Source organism: Muntiacus reevesi, chromosome 2 (assembly GCF_963930625.1).
Source record: "Muntiacus reevesi chromosome 2, mMunRee1.1, whole genome shotgun sequence".
NCBI lineage: Eukaryota > Metazoa > Chordata > Mammalia > Artiodactyla > Cervidae > Muntiacus > Muntiacus reevesi.
In genome coordinates, this window is record NC_089250.1 from 70,995,859 (window position 1) to 71,011,854 (window position 15,996).

Below are 15,996 nucleotides of genomic sequence, written 5' to 3' on the forward strand. Positions count from 1 at the left end.
GTTGCCCGAGGCCCTACAGCAAGGACATGGCCAAACAGCAGGTCCTGGGAATCTGACTAGAATTTTCTGCTTGCCAGGGTGGGAGGCTTAGGACCCAGCAGGGCGTCACACGTTGGGAAACCTGCCCCAAGTGCTGGCTGCTTTGTCAGGCTTCTGGCGGGCCAGGAGGACCCTATGGGACCAAGTCTTTGCTGCAGGCAGCGCCCCAGGGTAGGCAGGGTCGGAGGGGCTGGTGGCCAAGTTCTTCCCACATCCCCGCCCCACCACTCACCCCAGTCCCCAAGACGGCTGCCAGGGCAGGAGGAGGTGGCAGCAGTGATGGGCCTTTACAAACCCCAGAGAGAGATGCTTTAGGGACCGGCTTCTGTCAGGGGAAAGGTCACTGCTCCCTCCACCGCTTGGCTCTCAGGCAACTCAGTTCACCTCTCTGAGCCTCAATTTTCTCCTCTGAACCTTGGTTTTTCTCACTCAAATCGTATCATGACCCTCATCACGCCTCCAGGCTGCTGTGTGACCACCTGGAAAGTACTTGTTAGCCTGCAGCCTAGGGATCCTGGTACACGGTAGTTTCTCCTTCATCCTGTAAAGGGCTTAGCCTAAGGATGCAAAGACGGGCCCAGAGAGGAGATAGGGGTGGTCTAGGGAGGACACAGCACAATGAAACAGCCTCAGGCTCCACCCTAGACCCTCTGCAGGCCACCCTTGGTGCTCCCCTGAGTTGGCATCTTCATTTTTTAAATATTTATTTATTTGGCTATGCTGGGTCTTAGTTGCAGCAGGCGGGATCTTCGATGGTTTTTTTTTGGCATGTGAACTCTTAGTTGCTGCTGATAGGATCTAGTTTCTTGACCAAGGATTGAACTTGGGCCCCGTGCATGAGGAGCGTGGAGTCTTAACCACTGGACCACCAAGGAAGTCCCAAGCCAGCATCATCTGATGCCCTTTTCCCTGTCTTGTAAGAATTACCATTTGCTGAACACCCGTCACATGCTAGAACTTCACATGCCCTCTCCCCGCCGCCCCAACCCTGGCGAACCCACACAAATATCCTGACCCTCAACAGCTCTTCACCTGATGCTTGTAGCATCCATCCATGATCCTGGTCCTTCATTGCTTTTAATTATTCCCCTGTGGCTTAGTTGGTAAAGAATCCACCTACAATGCCGGAGACCCAAGTTCAATCTCTGGGTTAGGAAGATCTCCCGGAGAGGGAAATGGCAACCTACTCCAGTATCCTTTCCTGGGAAATCCCATGGACAGAGGAGCCTGGCGGGCTACAGTCCCTGGAGTCACAAAAGTCAGACACGACTTAGACTAAACTACCACCACTGCATACCAGTAACAGCAGATGCATTTCCTTTGTAGAAATTAAAAGGATGCAGACCCTGATAGAGTTCCCTTTGGCCGCCACCACCCCAGTCCAGCTCCTGTCCTGCTCCCCAGGCTTATCCACACCGTTCCCGCTGTGGCCAGACCCCGCCAGACCTTCTACCCTTTCCGTTTGTGACTATGCCCCTCTCCCTCTCCTCTGCAGAAGGACAGGCGGAGGTGGGCACCTCAGACAAGGAAGCCAGCAGCCAGCCCAAGAGCAGCGATGGCACCACCTCGTCCTGAACGTGACCTTGCCCGAGGAGGCTGGACGGGAGATGCGCCGTGGACCCGGAGCCCTGGCATTGCTCTGAGCAGTGTGTGCCAGGCAAGCAGGGCCAGACTGCAAGGCGGGCCCAGGGGCTCCCGCGGCCCCCTCCCTGGAAGGCCCTCTGCCCGCACCCCCAGGCTGCACGCCCCCACCACCTCCCCCCGCGCCCGGGTACATTTCAAGACACTGTAACCGCAAGGATGTAATTTATTCAGGGGGTGCCGGGACTCAGGGGCGGGGTCCTGGCCCCAGGGGTGAGCGGCCCGGGCGGGATCACGTCCCATCTCAGCCCCCTTGTCTGCAGCCTTTCCAGCCTTCTGAGTCAGGACACCTTCTTACCCCGTTTTTTAAAAAGCACTTTTAAACTTTTTAGAAACTTTCAACCTTTTCTCAGCAGAGAAGGGAGGGAGCTGACAATTTACTTTTTTTTTCTTTTTGGAAGCCATTGTGAGCTAAACTCTTGGACCATCTATGCAGCTCTGAGGTTCCCTCCTGGAGCTTCACAGATCCATTTTTAGGGAAGGGATTTTTGTGCTCAAAACCATCTTGATTAACTCTCTGCCCTTTCTACCAAGATAAGTGACACCTAGAACCCAGGAAATAAATGCTGACGATTTGTGTGACTGGTTTACGATGACTTGTTTCTCCTGTAAACAGCAAAAAGCAGGAGCTGGGCCTTGTTTCCCCAAGGCCATGACTAGCTGAGACCCATTGCTGCCCCAGGCTCCCACGTACCTGGGAAGTAGCTGAGAAGATGCCGGGGTTCCACAGAGCCACCACTCCTCGGCCCAGTGTCTAATGAGTCCTCTTCCACCTCACCGTCTCCCACCCCACTTCACAGCTATGGGAACCCAAAAGGAAAGTTTCCCCCTTAGGACCTAGGGTAGAAGGGGGTTAAGAGTTCAGGGGGCATTTAAGAAACTGACTCTTCAGGAGAAGCCTGTTTTTTTCTGGAAACCTTTCTGTCCTCCCTCTTCCCATTCATAACCCCCGCCAGGCTCTCAGGACACAGCTGCTGGGCAGACTGCCTGCGACTGGGGGCCCCAAAGCCCCTTCCATTCTCTACAAAACCCAGGTCGCCCGCCCCAGACCGCAGTGCACACACCATGGGGCTGCACGACCCCAGCCATCGGCTTCTTTATTGAGCACCAGATTTTCAGCACAAGTCACCAGGGGAGGAGGAATTCGGATTCAGCCTGCCCCAGGCCCTGATCCCGGCCCGGGCACACAGAGGAGAGCCACGGCCCTGCCGAGGTACACGTGTGCAGGGAAGGAGGCACGTGGGCCTCGTGATCATCGGTAGGTGATTCTGGAAATCACAGTCTCCCTGGAAGGAGTAAAGGGAAGCGTGTCGCTTGACCCCGGAGCTGTGAAGGCTCCATCCGCAGGGCCAGGACTTGGAGAGGTAGCCACGGCATCTTCACGGATGCTGCTCTGCTTGACAAGTCAGAGAAGCAAAAGATTAGGCAACTTGTAGTATCCAGGACATCAAACAAACAAACAAACAGAAAAAAATCACAGGACATCAGAGCCAGAGAGGAATCCCTTTGTACAGATGGGGAGACTGAGGCTTGGAGCAAGGAGGGCTCTGTCAAGGCCACAGAGGAAGGAAGGAGCAGAACAGAGCTGCGACCTGGGCTCAACTCCCTGCCCTTGACTTTGGGCAGCCCTGGAGATGCCCCAGATTGCCGAGACCTTGGGCAGTGGGTTTCAGAAAGTCTTGTCCCCAGACCAGCCTCATGAGAGCCTTACCCAAAAATAAGCTGGTCTTGTGAGGGGATACCACCAGCCAGGGAGTCATCACCCAGCCTTGGTGCTGCCCAGGAGGGGAGTGGAGAGCATCCTGCTAGAAGCCCCCAGAAGCCAGGCGGGAGCCAGGGCAGGACACCAGCCCAGCAGGTCCACCAGAAACATACCTGCAGAGGCCGAAGAGGGCATCCCGTAGGCCTTATAGAGCAGATCAAGAAGCTCCCTCTTCTCATCTTCAGGGAGGAAACTGGACTTTGCCGCATTGATGTTCTGGAAGGGCCAGCATGACAGACAGCATGTAAACCAGACAGCACGGGAGGGAGCCCTTGGCAATCTAGTGACAGTCTAGCCTCTTCATTAAACACGGGCAATTCGTTAAGCTCAGGGTGGGGAGCCCTTGTCCAGGCTCACAGGCAGCAAGTGCCAGAGCAGAGACCATGAGGGTCTGTGTTCTTAAAGTGATGGGACATGACACACAGATGCGGGAAGGAGGCTGGAGAAACCTTTGAAGACAGGGCAGGATGTGTGGGGCCAGAGAGGGTCCTGCAGGGACAGACGGGGTATCAGAACCACTGAAATCAAGGGCTCGTCCTGGGGTCCAGGAGTGGCCTGCAAACCACATTTAGGATGTAGAGCTGAGCCCCTTTCTGGGGAGATGGTTGACAGCATTGAGGGTCTCTCAGGGCACTTGAGCCAAGCACAGGATAGAAAATCCAGTTCCAGGTCAGGATCTCAGCCACAGATGTCTTCTCTGTGGAAGACCTCAAACTCTGGGTCTGGCTTGGCCTGGCCTGTTGAGACTCACCCCTAGTTCTCCAGAGGTTCCGAGACCTGCAGGCCACACACTCACACAGCCCAGAGTTAAGGCTCACAGCCACTCACCAGTCTCTTAAACTCCTCTTCGGTGAAGCCCATGTCACGCTTGGTCATCTGGTAATCAGTGTCCAGCGTGGACTTGAAGATGAGCGGGTCATCCGTGTTGAGCGAGTAGTTAGCCTGGTCGTTTTTGAACCTGGATATGGGGGAGGGGAGCAAGGAAGAAGCGCCCCCCGCCCCATTACTCATGGACGTCCACCCTCCTCTGAGCCTCGTGGCACCCTTGGACATGCCTGGAAGATCTCATCATTGTACAGAGGAAGAAACAAATTCAGAACTCCAGTGACTTGTCTTAAGGCCACAAGACCAGCAACCCAAGACTGAAAGCGTCCAGCCAGGCTTAGAGCCAGCTAAAGGCAGGAGAGGAGCCAAGCAGAAGGGCGCTTGGGGCGGGCTAAAAAAGCAACACACCCCCCCACCCCACCAGCTACCACCCTCTCTAGCCTTCCCCTTCATAGCCGCCACTCTGGAAGAGTTGTCTGCACCCCTCCTGCCGCAGCCATCCGCAGTCCCACTGGGATCTGACTCTTCAGAACCACCATGGAAACTGTTTTGGCACCGTCTCTGACTGCCATCTTGTGGAGGCCAGAGGGCTTTTCCTAGCTCTTTCCTCACCAGACTTGGGTCGCAGAATTTTATACTGTTGACCTTTTCCCTAGAATTCTCCAACACCACCACTTGGCTTTCCTTCTACCCGTCCCTTCAGTATCACTGTCCTTCCGGGCTTCTCTCCTAGGCCCTCCTGCTCCACCACCTGCTGAGAGCTTCCCCTCTCCTTCAAACACCACATCTGCTTAGACGACTCAGGTCTTCCTCCAGCCTACAGACTGTAAATGCACGTGCCTCCAGGAACCTCCACTTGGAAGTCCTGTAGGTACCACTCACTTCACGTTCTAAAGCAGACTTTGGGCCCCCGTTGTAAATGGAGCCCAAGCTCCCTTCCTTGTCATAATCTTGGCAGACAGACCATCAGTGCTGGCCTGACCGTGATCACCCAGAGTTCTTGGTGAACGTCTCCTGGGTCAGCTTTGCCCTCCTGAGGCTTCTTCCCGGACACCCTGAAGAAGGGCCAAGGCCATGGGGTGGGACTGGATGGATGGGTAGGGGAACAGACTCTCCAGGGGGAAGTGTCAAGATGGTGATGGGGAATGCCCAGAGACCAGGTGGGCAGGAGAGACTCATCTTCCTCATTGCTAGGAGGCAGAAGCTGGAGTGTGGCTGTTCCCTTGTGGGTAACAGGGCATTCTGCTAGAGCTGGATGGGCTATAGGGCCCCCAGCTCTGCTTTCCAACAGCTGAGTGACCTTGACCAAGTTACACCACATCCAAGCTTTGGATTCCTCACTTGTCGTAGGATGAGGACAATAATTCCTGCTTCCCAAGCACTGGAAGAGATTCTATACCCGAGAGACCCAGCGGGGCCAGCACCCAGTGTCTGCACCCCCTTCCCACCCTTGGCTTTCCTAGTAAAAAACTGAGCGGGATCAGGCCTCACCGAACAACCGGGTGCTCCGTGTCCGGCTTCCAGGCGCCGGTGAGGTAGCTGGACCAGGGGCAGACCTGGAAGAGGCGGCGGGTGGCTGGCACGAACCCCCACATCCTCCCGGGCCACGCTGACCCCCGCCCCCTTCCCCTGGCCCCGGCCAGAGCCACCTGCCCTGGCAGCATTCTTGCGCTGGTCACCTCAGTGGCCTTGTAGCTGAGTCCAAAGAACCTGTCAGCCCTGGTTTTCTCCCCCACCGAGCAGCAATTAGGCCCGAGCCCACGCCCCCACGGCCCCTGACCCCGCCCATGCGGCCCTGGCCACGCCCCTCACCTCTGGCCCCGCCCCACTCACGCCGCCTCCCTGTCCTCCCCTCCCCGGCCCCTCACCTCGAAGTGCATGTTTTCCTGCCGCAGCCTGCTGTAAAGGGCTGCATCCTCCAGAGTGTGGTAGCCGTGCCCCAGCCTCTCGGTCTTGAGCGTGTCCACGGCCTGCGGACAAGCAGCGTGGAGCCCAGCGTGGAGCCCAGCCCTCGGGAGCGGGGGGAGCGGGGAGAAGGACCCCTCCACCAACCCGCACCACTCACCTCTTTCACCACCTCGGCCGAGCCCACCTCCCCGGCGTGGACCGTGCGGTGGACGCCGCTCTTCACGGCCTCCTGGAAGGGCAAGGGCAAGTTCAGGGGTTCTCCCCGCGGGCCTTGCCTTCACCGCACCCTGGGGCTGAGTCGGCCTTGCCTGCCTCCAGAAGGGGAGGTCTGGGTGGGTTTTGTTTTCGTAACCACGTGTAAGTGGTCGCTCTCATTTATTAGACAGTTGTTATGTGTCAGGCACTGTACTTGGTTTGGATACCGATGGTAACATTCGCAACTGCTGATACTTGTCTTAACAGGGAGGGGCAAGGGATCACAGCCGAGGTCAGACAGCTAGGAAGTGGGGGCTGAGCTCTGAAGCCAGGCAGACTCCAGAGCTGCTGTTCTCCACCCCACGCTTCACCCCTTCCACAGGAAGGACGTCATGAGGTTTTAAGGGGTTGGCTCCACTCAACTCCGTCATCCCACCAGTTGGAACAGGGCCAGAGAAGAGACGGTCTTGCCCAAGGTCACAGAGCAAATCATTAGGCAGAAAGGCTCCAACACAGGACCCCCAGCATCCAGTGGGGTTTTTCCCTTCATACCAGAGTTCCAATTTCTAGAGCCCCTTAGACAGCTTCCCTGGTGACTCAGATGGTAAAGAATCTGCCTGCAAATGCAGGATACTGGGGTTCAATCCTTGTGTTCAGAAGATCCCCTGGAGAAGGGAAAGACTACCCACTCCTTTACTTTTTGCCTGGAGAATTCCATGGACAGAGGAGCCTGGCGGGTTCAGTCCGTGGGGTTGCAAAGCAGTTAGACATGACTAAGCCACTAATACTTTAGACCCAAGTCAAGAACACTTGGAAGCCCAGGGGGCCTTGGGATCCCCGGTCCACGTGACCGCTCCCTACTAGGGTGGAGATAAGCTCCCTGCATGCGGCTTCCCCATGCCTGCAGTTCCCCGACCTCCTTCCCCCAGGACCCACCGCGTAGGCTTGCACATGTCCAGGCAAGAGGCTGCTGCCTGGAATGGTCTCATCTCCGGCCAGGTCAATGGCCACCACAGTCTGCTCTCGGTACTTCTTACACAGCTCCACCACCTCAGAGGACCAGCCTGTGGGTGAGATGCCCGCTGGGCTTCTGGCATCAGCACGGAGGAGAAAGACCTCCCACCCCACACACCCCTGCCTCCCACCCAAGGCCAGCGCAAGGCAGAGAGGGTCCCGGGTCCCATCTTCCAGGCCTGACTCCATAGCCTTCCGGGCCTCAGCATCCCCTCCTTGCAGAGCAGACGTCACCCACTGTGGCACAAGGTCACTGGGATGCTTTTGCCAAGGTCCCGTGGCTGAAACCCTGAGGGCAGGGCCTGGGCTCAGTAAAGGACAAAAGGCAGTTCTCTTTCTCAATCCCCGACACCAACGTCAACTCAGCAGAGGGGCTGGAGGTCCACACAGGTTAACATTTAAACCTGAAACGTAACTCACACCCATGTTACTAAACGTATTCCTAACTACTACACATTTGCAACCAGTGAGGTCATCATAAAGAATGAACCACACCACAGACTCTGCAACCAGATGGCCCTGGCTTCCGATCCGGGCTTTGTGCTTTGCTGATTGAGCCTCTACCTCAGTTTCATCATCTGTCGAATGGGGATAAATGGTGGTCGAATTTATTGACCGCCAATGTCAAATTGGTCCTGCCTCCTAGGCCCCTGTGAGGATTAGAGAGAATACAAGCCACTCTGTCCAGGGAGGCCCTGTGGGTTGACATCAGCCCCTCACTGAGGTCTCACTCATCCGTAGGGCAGAGAATAGGGTGAGTACGGTCACCTCCTGTGACAAGGCGTATCTGAAGTCCAGAGAGGTGACGTGATCTGGCCAGAGTCACCCAGCCTTGGAAGCACAAGCCCTGGAGATGTGACTGGTGTCAGCCATAGGGAGACCCTTCAGGCCCCAGAGCTCAGACCCTAGTCCCAAGTTCCGCAGCTCCGATAGGAGGGGGCCTAGCCCACAGAAGTCTCCAGCAGGGATTGCACGCTGATGGGAACCTGGCTTAGGCTTCTATCTATTGTGCAGGCTCCCTTGGTTTTGAGCCTCCTGCAGGTCACATGGCTCTCAGGCTCAGCCTCCCTGAGGAGCCAAGTCTGTTGCAGGAAGTTCTGAGCCTGCCTGGAAGAAAGCCCCACCACGGTCCAGCTGATGGGCTCAAGGGAGACTACGGGGTGGGGGTGGGGGGACACAGAGGAGACCAGGTACGACCCCCGTGCCCGGCCAGGTCACGGTGGTGGCATCAGATGGGCGGCCGGGGCCGGGGTCACACTCACTGGGCTGGTGGCGCATGCAGCACAGGATGGACCGCACCTTCACGCCGAAGTCCCGCTCCCCCTCCTGCAGACCCTGGCTCACCAGCGACACCACCTCATCCGGGGTGAGGTCCCCTCTGTGGGTGGGGAAGAGAGGCGTGGGCCCGAGACAAAGGCAGGCGTAAATGACAGAGGCTGGGACGGAAGAGGGAGGAGAGAGAAGAAGGAGGAGTCTTCCTGGTGAAGCCCTCGGCCCCACTAACCCACTGCCTCTGCGGAAAGGCCAAGGGAGACGGCCCCAAGGCCTAGGACACCCCTTTCATCTTCCTTGGGTCTGTCTGGGGGGCTTTCAGACCCAGAAGTGCTGTCCCAACTTGGGGGGTCATCAGACAGTCCCCTACTCAAGATGAAGAGCTCTGCTAAGCTAAGGTGCTCTGATTCCCACTTGTCCACAAGTATCAGAGTCATGGCTAGAAGGGAGCAAGGCGGTTGAGAGGTACCACGGGGGTCATCCCTGGGGTCTAGGCAAAAGGGGCAAGAATGGGTCAGCTACTGGGTGAGGAAGTGACCCCTAGATGTCACTGGATATGCAAGTTCACATTTTAGACCACAGGCCTGTGCCCAGGACTACGGATGGCAAGACATAGTCAAACGCTTCTGCCCAAGGTAAGACCAGAAGCCTGGGTGAGGGATGGGGACCACGTCCCTCATGGCAGAGTCAGGCCCATCTTGCTGAGGCTGCGAACCAGCTCAGGTTGCAAGATCAAAGTCTTGTGTGGGCCAGGGCTCCCAGTGTGCCCCTCGGCCCCAGGCCCGGCCAGGCCACCCCACCACAGCCCTCCGGGGGTCACTCACTCAGCCTGGTTCCAGGGGATTGGCTCCACCTTGGAGTTGGCCAGCAGGTGCGGGCTGTAGCGCACCTCCACGTACACCACGCGCTCTTTGGCCTTCATCTCCACAAACTCATAGGCAATCCTTTTGACGGCCTCCCGGCAGCCCCTGGGAAGGGAAGAGAGGGCTTCGAGACAACCTTCCCCAGGTCCCTTGGGAGCTCCAGGAGTGACAAAGCTGTCCCCAACCCATGGCAGACCAAATCCACGTGGGGCCCCCAATCTCTCATCCCCCAGCCACAAGCTCTGGGCCTCAACTGGAGAAGATCCTAGAAGCCCAGCACATCCTGTCAGCTCTGCTTCCCAACTCGATGCCAATCCTTGCCTCCTCCAGCCCGGTTCGACCACCTCACCAGCCTCTCCATCTCCACCCTTGCCCGGGTACAGCAGCTCCTGCAGTCTTCAAAATGGAAATCAAAGAACACCGCTCTGGGACTTCCCTGGTACAGTGCTTAAGAATCTGCCTTGCAGTTCAGGGAACCAGGGTTCAATCCCTGGTCAGGGAACCGAGATCCCACAGGCTGCCGAGCAACTAAGTTCACGTGCTGCAGCTAGAGAGACCCCGCACCGCACCTAGAGAGTCCTGCACCAAACTAGAGAGACCCTCACCTCAACGAAAGATCTCACGTCACACCATGAAAGATCCTGAGTGCCGTAACTAAGACCCGATGCTGCCAAAAATAAAAGTGTCGCTCCTCCACTCTGAGCCCTAATGTCATCCCACCTCATAGCGGAAATCTCAACTCCGAGACCCCGCCCACAAGGCCTGCATAATCCAGTCCCTGCCAACCTCCCTGCTCCTTCCTTGAGGCCTCCAGGGCCGCCTTTCCACCCAGCGAACAGTCAAGCTAGTTCGCAGGTCAGGGCCTTCGTGTTTGCAGCTCCCTGGCCCGCAGGCTCCTCCTCGGATCACCCTGTCCTCCCTGCTCCCTCCATTCAGAGCCTGGCTCCAGCCTCACCTCCTCAGGGAGGCCTTCCCTGGCCACTTCATTTTAAAACAGCCCCTCGCCCGTCTCCAGCCCCTTCCCCGGGCTTCAGTTTTCTCCCTTATCGCCCCTGACATGACAGATCACGTGGTTTCTTTATTAGCCGGGTTTCACCTCCCCAACCTAGGACATAGTCTCCGTGAGACAAGGACCCTTCTGTCTTGTCATGGCTACGATCCCTCAGCCAAGGACAGAGTCTAGGACACTGCAGCTGCCGAAATATTTCTTGAGTGATAGATGTAGGCCAGCAGGGAGGAGAAATAGGAGAAAAGGACACACAGAGGCAACCACAGCAAAACTAGAGGAGGGGGACTGCACCAAACTGAAGCGCTTCCACGCAGCAGAGGAAACAGGAGCAGAGTGACAGGCAACCTACCGAAGGGGAGAAAGTGTTTGCAAACCACACATGCGGTAAAGGGCTAATGCCCCGAATGTGGAAGGAAGTCCTACAACTCAACAGCAAAGCAAACAACAACACAAAAACTGATTTAAAAAAAAAAAAATAGGCAAAGGGGGACTTCCCTGTTGGTCCAGTGACTAAGACTCTGTGCTCCCAATGCAGGGGGCCCAGGTTCAATCCCTGGTCAGGGAACCAGTCCCACAGGCCACAACTAGGACCCAGCACAGCCAAATAAAGAAATTGTTTTAGAAAATAGAGGACCTGAATAGACATGTGTCAAAAGACACACAAATGGCCAACAGGTACACGAGAAGGTGCCTGACGTCACTATCACCAAGGAAATGCAAATCAAAACTGCCTTAAGCCTTCAGGAAGCTGGCTCTCTTCTGTCTTGTGGCCAAGAGATGGAGCTGGGTAGCATTGCAGGAGAGGCACCTCGGCCTGTATATGAGCTCTGCCCGTCCATGTGTCCTGGTGCGGGGTGTCCAGGGGAGGCAGCCTGTGTACCACAGCATCTACTGATGGGCCAAGGATGGGGGCCCTGGGGGCCCTCCAGGCTGAGTCCAGAAGCTTCCAGAAAGCAGCCAGCAGCCTTGGCACACATCTTCCTTCCTTCCGCAGGACTCCTCATTCCTGTCCTGCCACTTACGCAGCCAAGGGCTTCTATCCGACTCACACACCCTCCTCACTGGTCCTCCAACAGCTTGTCCTCCAGACCTTTCCTTAGGTCCAGCCGTCTGGACAATAGCACACCTTTCCCTCCCAAGGATCCGTCCATACTTCCTCCTCCAGGCAGCCTTCCCTGCCTCCTCCAGCCCCCTCCACCTCATCCCCCTCTGATCTCCGGCAGCACTGACTGCCAAGGCCCAGTTATCGCCTGCCTTGGGAAACTCTGCTTCATGCCAGGAAGCTCTAGGTGACACCTGGACGAGAATCTGGGCTTCACCCCTTGCAGGCTGTGTGGTCCTCAGTAAGGTCCTTCAACTTTTCTGAGCCTTCATCTCCTCCTCTGCCAACGAGGAGGGGGTCCAGGTCTCAGGACTGTGAACAACTACAAAGAGGACAGTTCTGTGAGCTGTACACATTACCTTCTTCTATATCTAAGATAGTCTATTTTTTTTTTTAATGGAAGGAATGAAAAATAAATTTAAAAATGGAAGGAATGAAAAGTAACATCAAACCAGCAGTGCCTGGCTGTCAATAAAGGTAGCAACTGTCCTCATAGTAACAGGGGGCTTGCTGAGGACAGCGCTGTGTCCATTCCAAACCCCAGCCTGGGAGGGAGAGGGTCATAAGCCCCATTGTCTAAATGAGGGAACCGAGGCCCAGAGAGGGCAAATCTCCCCAGTGTCGCAGTTATCTCATGAAAGATTCTGATACTAGGATCTGTGTTCTCAACCGCCCACATCCCGTCACTTTGCTATGGAAGGAGAGGAGTTTCAGCCCATCACACCCACTTTCCAGAAGGGAAAACCAAGGCCCAAAGGCATGGGAGATTTGCAACAGGCGTGCAGCCAATGCTGAGAGGTAGAGCAGGGTGGCCCAGTGCCTTCCCCTGCCCCACAGGCTGAGGCGTGCAGGCTGGGGGCCGGCAGCATGGCATGACGCTGCCCAGGGCCTGTGGGGTGGGAAGACTCACGCGATGGCAGGCATGTAGTAGTCAAACTTGGCCAGGAAGCCTGGGAGGCTGAGTGGCTTGTCCATGCCGATGATGTTTTGTAGCCCCTCTGGTGTGTCGGCGGGGAGGGGGACGCCCCTCTTCCTGGGGACGAAACAATGAGGATGGTGGATGACCCTGGGCAGGACCCTACCAGTTCCTCACAGGGGGCAGGTATCCAGCTCCTCCCATTGGACAGATGGGAAAACTGAGGCCCAGGGCATAAAGAACCAGGACCCAAGTCCTTCCAGGACCTCCTGCCACCGAAGCCATGACCAGCCAACAAATCTCAAGGAGGACAACTGGTGTTAAAGCCCATTTAACACATGAACACACACACACACATGGGTGTCTGGGGACATGCAAGGTGCAAGAGCAAGCTCGCTGTAGAGCTAGCTGATCCTGTGCCAGGTCAAGGGTTATCAGGGGCAAGAACTGCAGCACACAATGCCCGGGGCAGGGGCAGGCGCCGGACTTCCCCACCCCACCCTCCGGTGGCCGGCACATCAGAGAGGCTGGCCCGGCCCATTGTCCCGGCAGAGCACCGGGACCTCCCCAGCTCTCTCCCCTCCCTGCCCACAGCCCCCCACACGTGGCCGCTCAGTACAGGCTGGCTGAGAACAGTCTTTCTGCTCCAGGGCCTCCATTTCTCCGCAGAGCTCCCTGCCTCCTCCCAGCTGGGGCCCCATGGGTGCAATGCTGGGCTGGCTTCCTCACTTCTCTGCTCTTCTGGGCCCTGTCCCCAACCATGAGTGGCCCCGGGCCTCAGTTTTTCCACTTGTAAGATAAAAGCGACAGGCAAAGAACCCCAGACAGTCAAGAGATGCTTCTCCCATGAGGGTCAAGAGATCAAAGGAACTGTAGGAAACAAACAGGCAGAGAAACTTTAAAAACCTTAAAACGAACAGCCTCAAGGAGAGGAGACAATGCTCCATCCTTGAAACGAGAACAGTCCTTTTTAAAAAGGGGACATTCAGGGAGGAAGAAAGAGCTTTCGGAGATCTAAAAGAATAGGGCAGTGAACATCAGGATGTAATAATAAAAGGGATGGAAAATAGAATTGAGAAAATCCTCCTGCAAGTAGAACAAAAGACAAGATAAAAAATAGGAGCAAATGATTAAGAATATTAAGTGATTCAACCAAGAGGTTCGGCCTCCAGTGACCGGCAGAGCAAGAACAGAAGACAGAAAGGATGACACTGCCAAAGAAATGAAAAATGGACCAAAGTGTTGCAGTCCTTTTAATAGCTTGTTATTAAAATACTAAAATGTTTCTCTACATAAATATCTGTTGCCTAAATCCCCCTAAACATGTCCTCTTCCACTTCAAGGTGACCCCAAGCCTCATGAGTGTCCTGTGGGTATCACCAGGGGTCACCCTGGTGCTCAAGCTCCTAGTCAGGCCTCCATCCCTGCCAGGTGTCCCCAGGGAAGATGATGCTCATGGTGTGGTCCTGGCACCAAGGTCAGGTGCTCAGTGCCCCCTGGGCCTTCCCCTGCTGGCCAGCCTGCCTCAAAGTCACCCTCATGAGGCCATCCCCAGTCACCACGGCCTCTGCAGAGCCCGTACCAGTTGTTAGATGCTATATTTGGCATATCTTTCTGGGAGCTGGTGGGTGGAAGGCAGAGACGGTAAGGCTAAGCCTCCAGCTCCCATATTTCCAAACACAGTGGCCACATTTGCCGCAGGCCCCCTGGACCAATCCAGAGATCCAGAACTTTTTTGTTTTTTTTTTTCTTTTTCTTTTGCTACTCCATATGGCATGGAGAATCTTAGTTCCCTGACTAGGGATCGAACCCGTGTCCCCTGAATTGGAAGTGGAAAACCTGAACTGCTGGACCACCAGGGAAGTCCCAGATCCAGAGCTTTCAATCTTCTCCCTCTTCTCATTGCCATCAGAGGACCCACAGTGTGCTGGCCCTGGATAGACAGCCAAGACCAAGGCGACCCTTGTGTCTGACCACCCGCTTTGTGCCTCCCCCAAGCCCCACCCTCTCCTAGGCTCCACATTTCCTAATGTGGCTCATCCTTTCTAGCGCTAGTTAGGATAAAGACCCCACCTGCCAATGCAGGAGACACAAGAGACACAGATTCGCTTCCTGGATTGGGAAGGTCCCCTGGAGGAGGGCATGCAACCCACTACAGTATTCTTGCCTGGAGAATCCCAGGGACAGAGGAGCCTGGCGGGCTACAGTCCATGGGGTCGCAAAAGAATTGGCCATGACTGAAGCAACTCAGCACGCACACACTCCTCCACACACTCAGTTGCCTGAACCCGAATCAGGAGCCTCCCCCAGATGCCATCTCCCTTACTCATCAACAGCTGGTCCCCAAGCCCCAGTTATTTCATCCTAAATATTTCTCCCATTAGCCTCTTCTTCTCCACAGCCACCCAAGAGAGATCTTTTTGCCCCACAGATAGAGTTACCTGGGAAGGTTTTTTGGAGGAGGTGACAGTTAAGCAAAAAGAGTGAGATTGTCCTTTTCCCCTGAGGGAGCAGAAAGAGAGATACAGGTAGGTAGGATCAGAGCCCCGCTAGAGCCCCAGGAAAAAGCAATGAGAAAATTCCAGAGCAAGGCAGCTGCAGATCAGAGCGGGGCCAGTGGTAGATGAACCAAGGGTCAGGCAGGGCCAGATGGGGGCTTCGTAGGAGCTGGGACCTTATCCTGAAAGCCCTGGGAAGCCACTGAAGGATTATAAGCAAGGGGGTGACATGCAAAGATGTACTTTTTAAAGAGCTCCTCCTGGCTGGAGTGTGGGGAACAGGAAAACCAGGGCAGAAGCCAGAGCTGCTGCAGCGGTCCCCTAGGAGACGGTCCAGCACCGCTCAGGGGACTGGGCCTCTGGAAGCTGCTAGACTAAGATGTAAAACTCCTCCCTGGGACCCAAGGTTGAGACAGGAAGGAACTGTTCCTAGGTCCCTTGCCACCTGGTGGCTCAAATAGTAAAGAATCCACCTGCAATGCAGGAGACCCGGGTTTGATCTCTGTGTCAGGAAGCCCCCCGGAGGAGGGCATGGCAACCCACTCCAGTATTCTTGCCTGGAGAATCCCATGGACTGAGGAGCCTCGAGGGCTGCATACAGTCAGTGGGGTCACAAAGAGTCAGACACGACAACCGAGTGGCTAACACTTTCACTTTTCACTTTCCCCTGCCACCCACAGCCACTCACAGCAGTCAAACCTCTCTCCACCGAGAGCCAAGCTCAGCTCTTAGATGGCTCCCCAGTCAGCCATGGTCATGCCCTGGTTGTTGCTCAATTCTCTGCCTTGCTTGGTGTTGAGATACACTAAGAGCCAAGAAGATTTCCTCTTCTTAGGCTCCAAAATCACTGCAGACGGGGACTGCAGTCATGAAATCAGAAGACAACTGCTTCTTGGCAGGAAAGCTATGACACATCTAGACAGTGTGTTGAAAAGCAGAGACATTACACTGC

The 15,996-nt window shown here is 55.8% G+C and overlaps 2 protein-coding genes across 9 annotated transcripts in view; one reads left to right on the forward strand and one right to left on the reverse strand.

Annotated features, from left to right (window-relative positions):
* The window catches only part of PKIG (cAMP-dependent protein kinase inhibitor gamma), a 77,225-nt gene extending 74,963 nt beyond the window's left edge, over positions 1-2,262 (forward strand). For both annotated transcript variants that reach the window (XM_065922058.1, XM_065922057.1), the window contains exon 4: positions 1,535-2,262. In XM_065922058.1, coding sequence (XP_065778130.1) covers positions 1,535-1,614 — 80 coding nt within the window. In that variant the 3' untranslated portion in view covers positions 1,615-2,262. The remainder of the gene's footprint in view (positions 1-1,534) is intronic.
* ADA (adenosine deaminase) overlaps positions 2,024-15,996 on the reverse strand; it is an 81,822-nt gene continuing 67,849 nt past the window's right edge. For all 7 annotated transcript variants that reach the window (XM_065922049.1, XM_065922050.1, XM_065922055.1 and 4 more), the window contains 10 exons: positions 12,541-12,663; positions 9,481-9,624; positions 8,647-8,762; positions 7,307-7,434; positions 6,333-6,404; positions 6,136-6,237; positions 5,759-5,823; positions 4,271-4,400; positions 3,556-3,658; positions 2,024-3,073 (listed from right to left, as the gene is read on the reverse strand). In XM_065922049.1, coding sequence (XP_065778121.1) covers positions 3,060-3,073; positions 3,556-3,658; positions 4,271-4,400; positions 5,759-5,823; positions 6,136-6,237; positions 6,333-6,404; positions 7,307-7,434; positions 8,647-8,762; positions 9,481-9,624; positions 12,541-12,663 — 997 coding nt within the window. In that variant the 3' untranslated portion in view covers positions 2,024-3,059. The remainder of the gene's footprint in view (positions 3,074-3,555; positions 3,659-4,270; positions 4,401-5,758; positions 5,824-6,135; positions 6,238-6,332; positions 6,405-7,306; positions 7,435-8,646; positions 8,763-9,480; positions 9,625-12,540; positions 12,664-15,996) is intronic.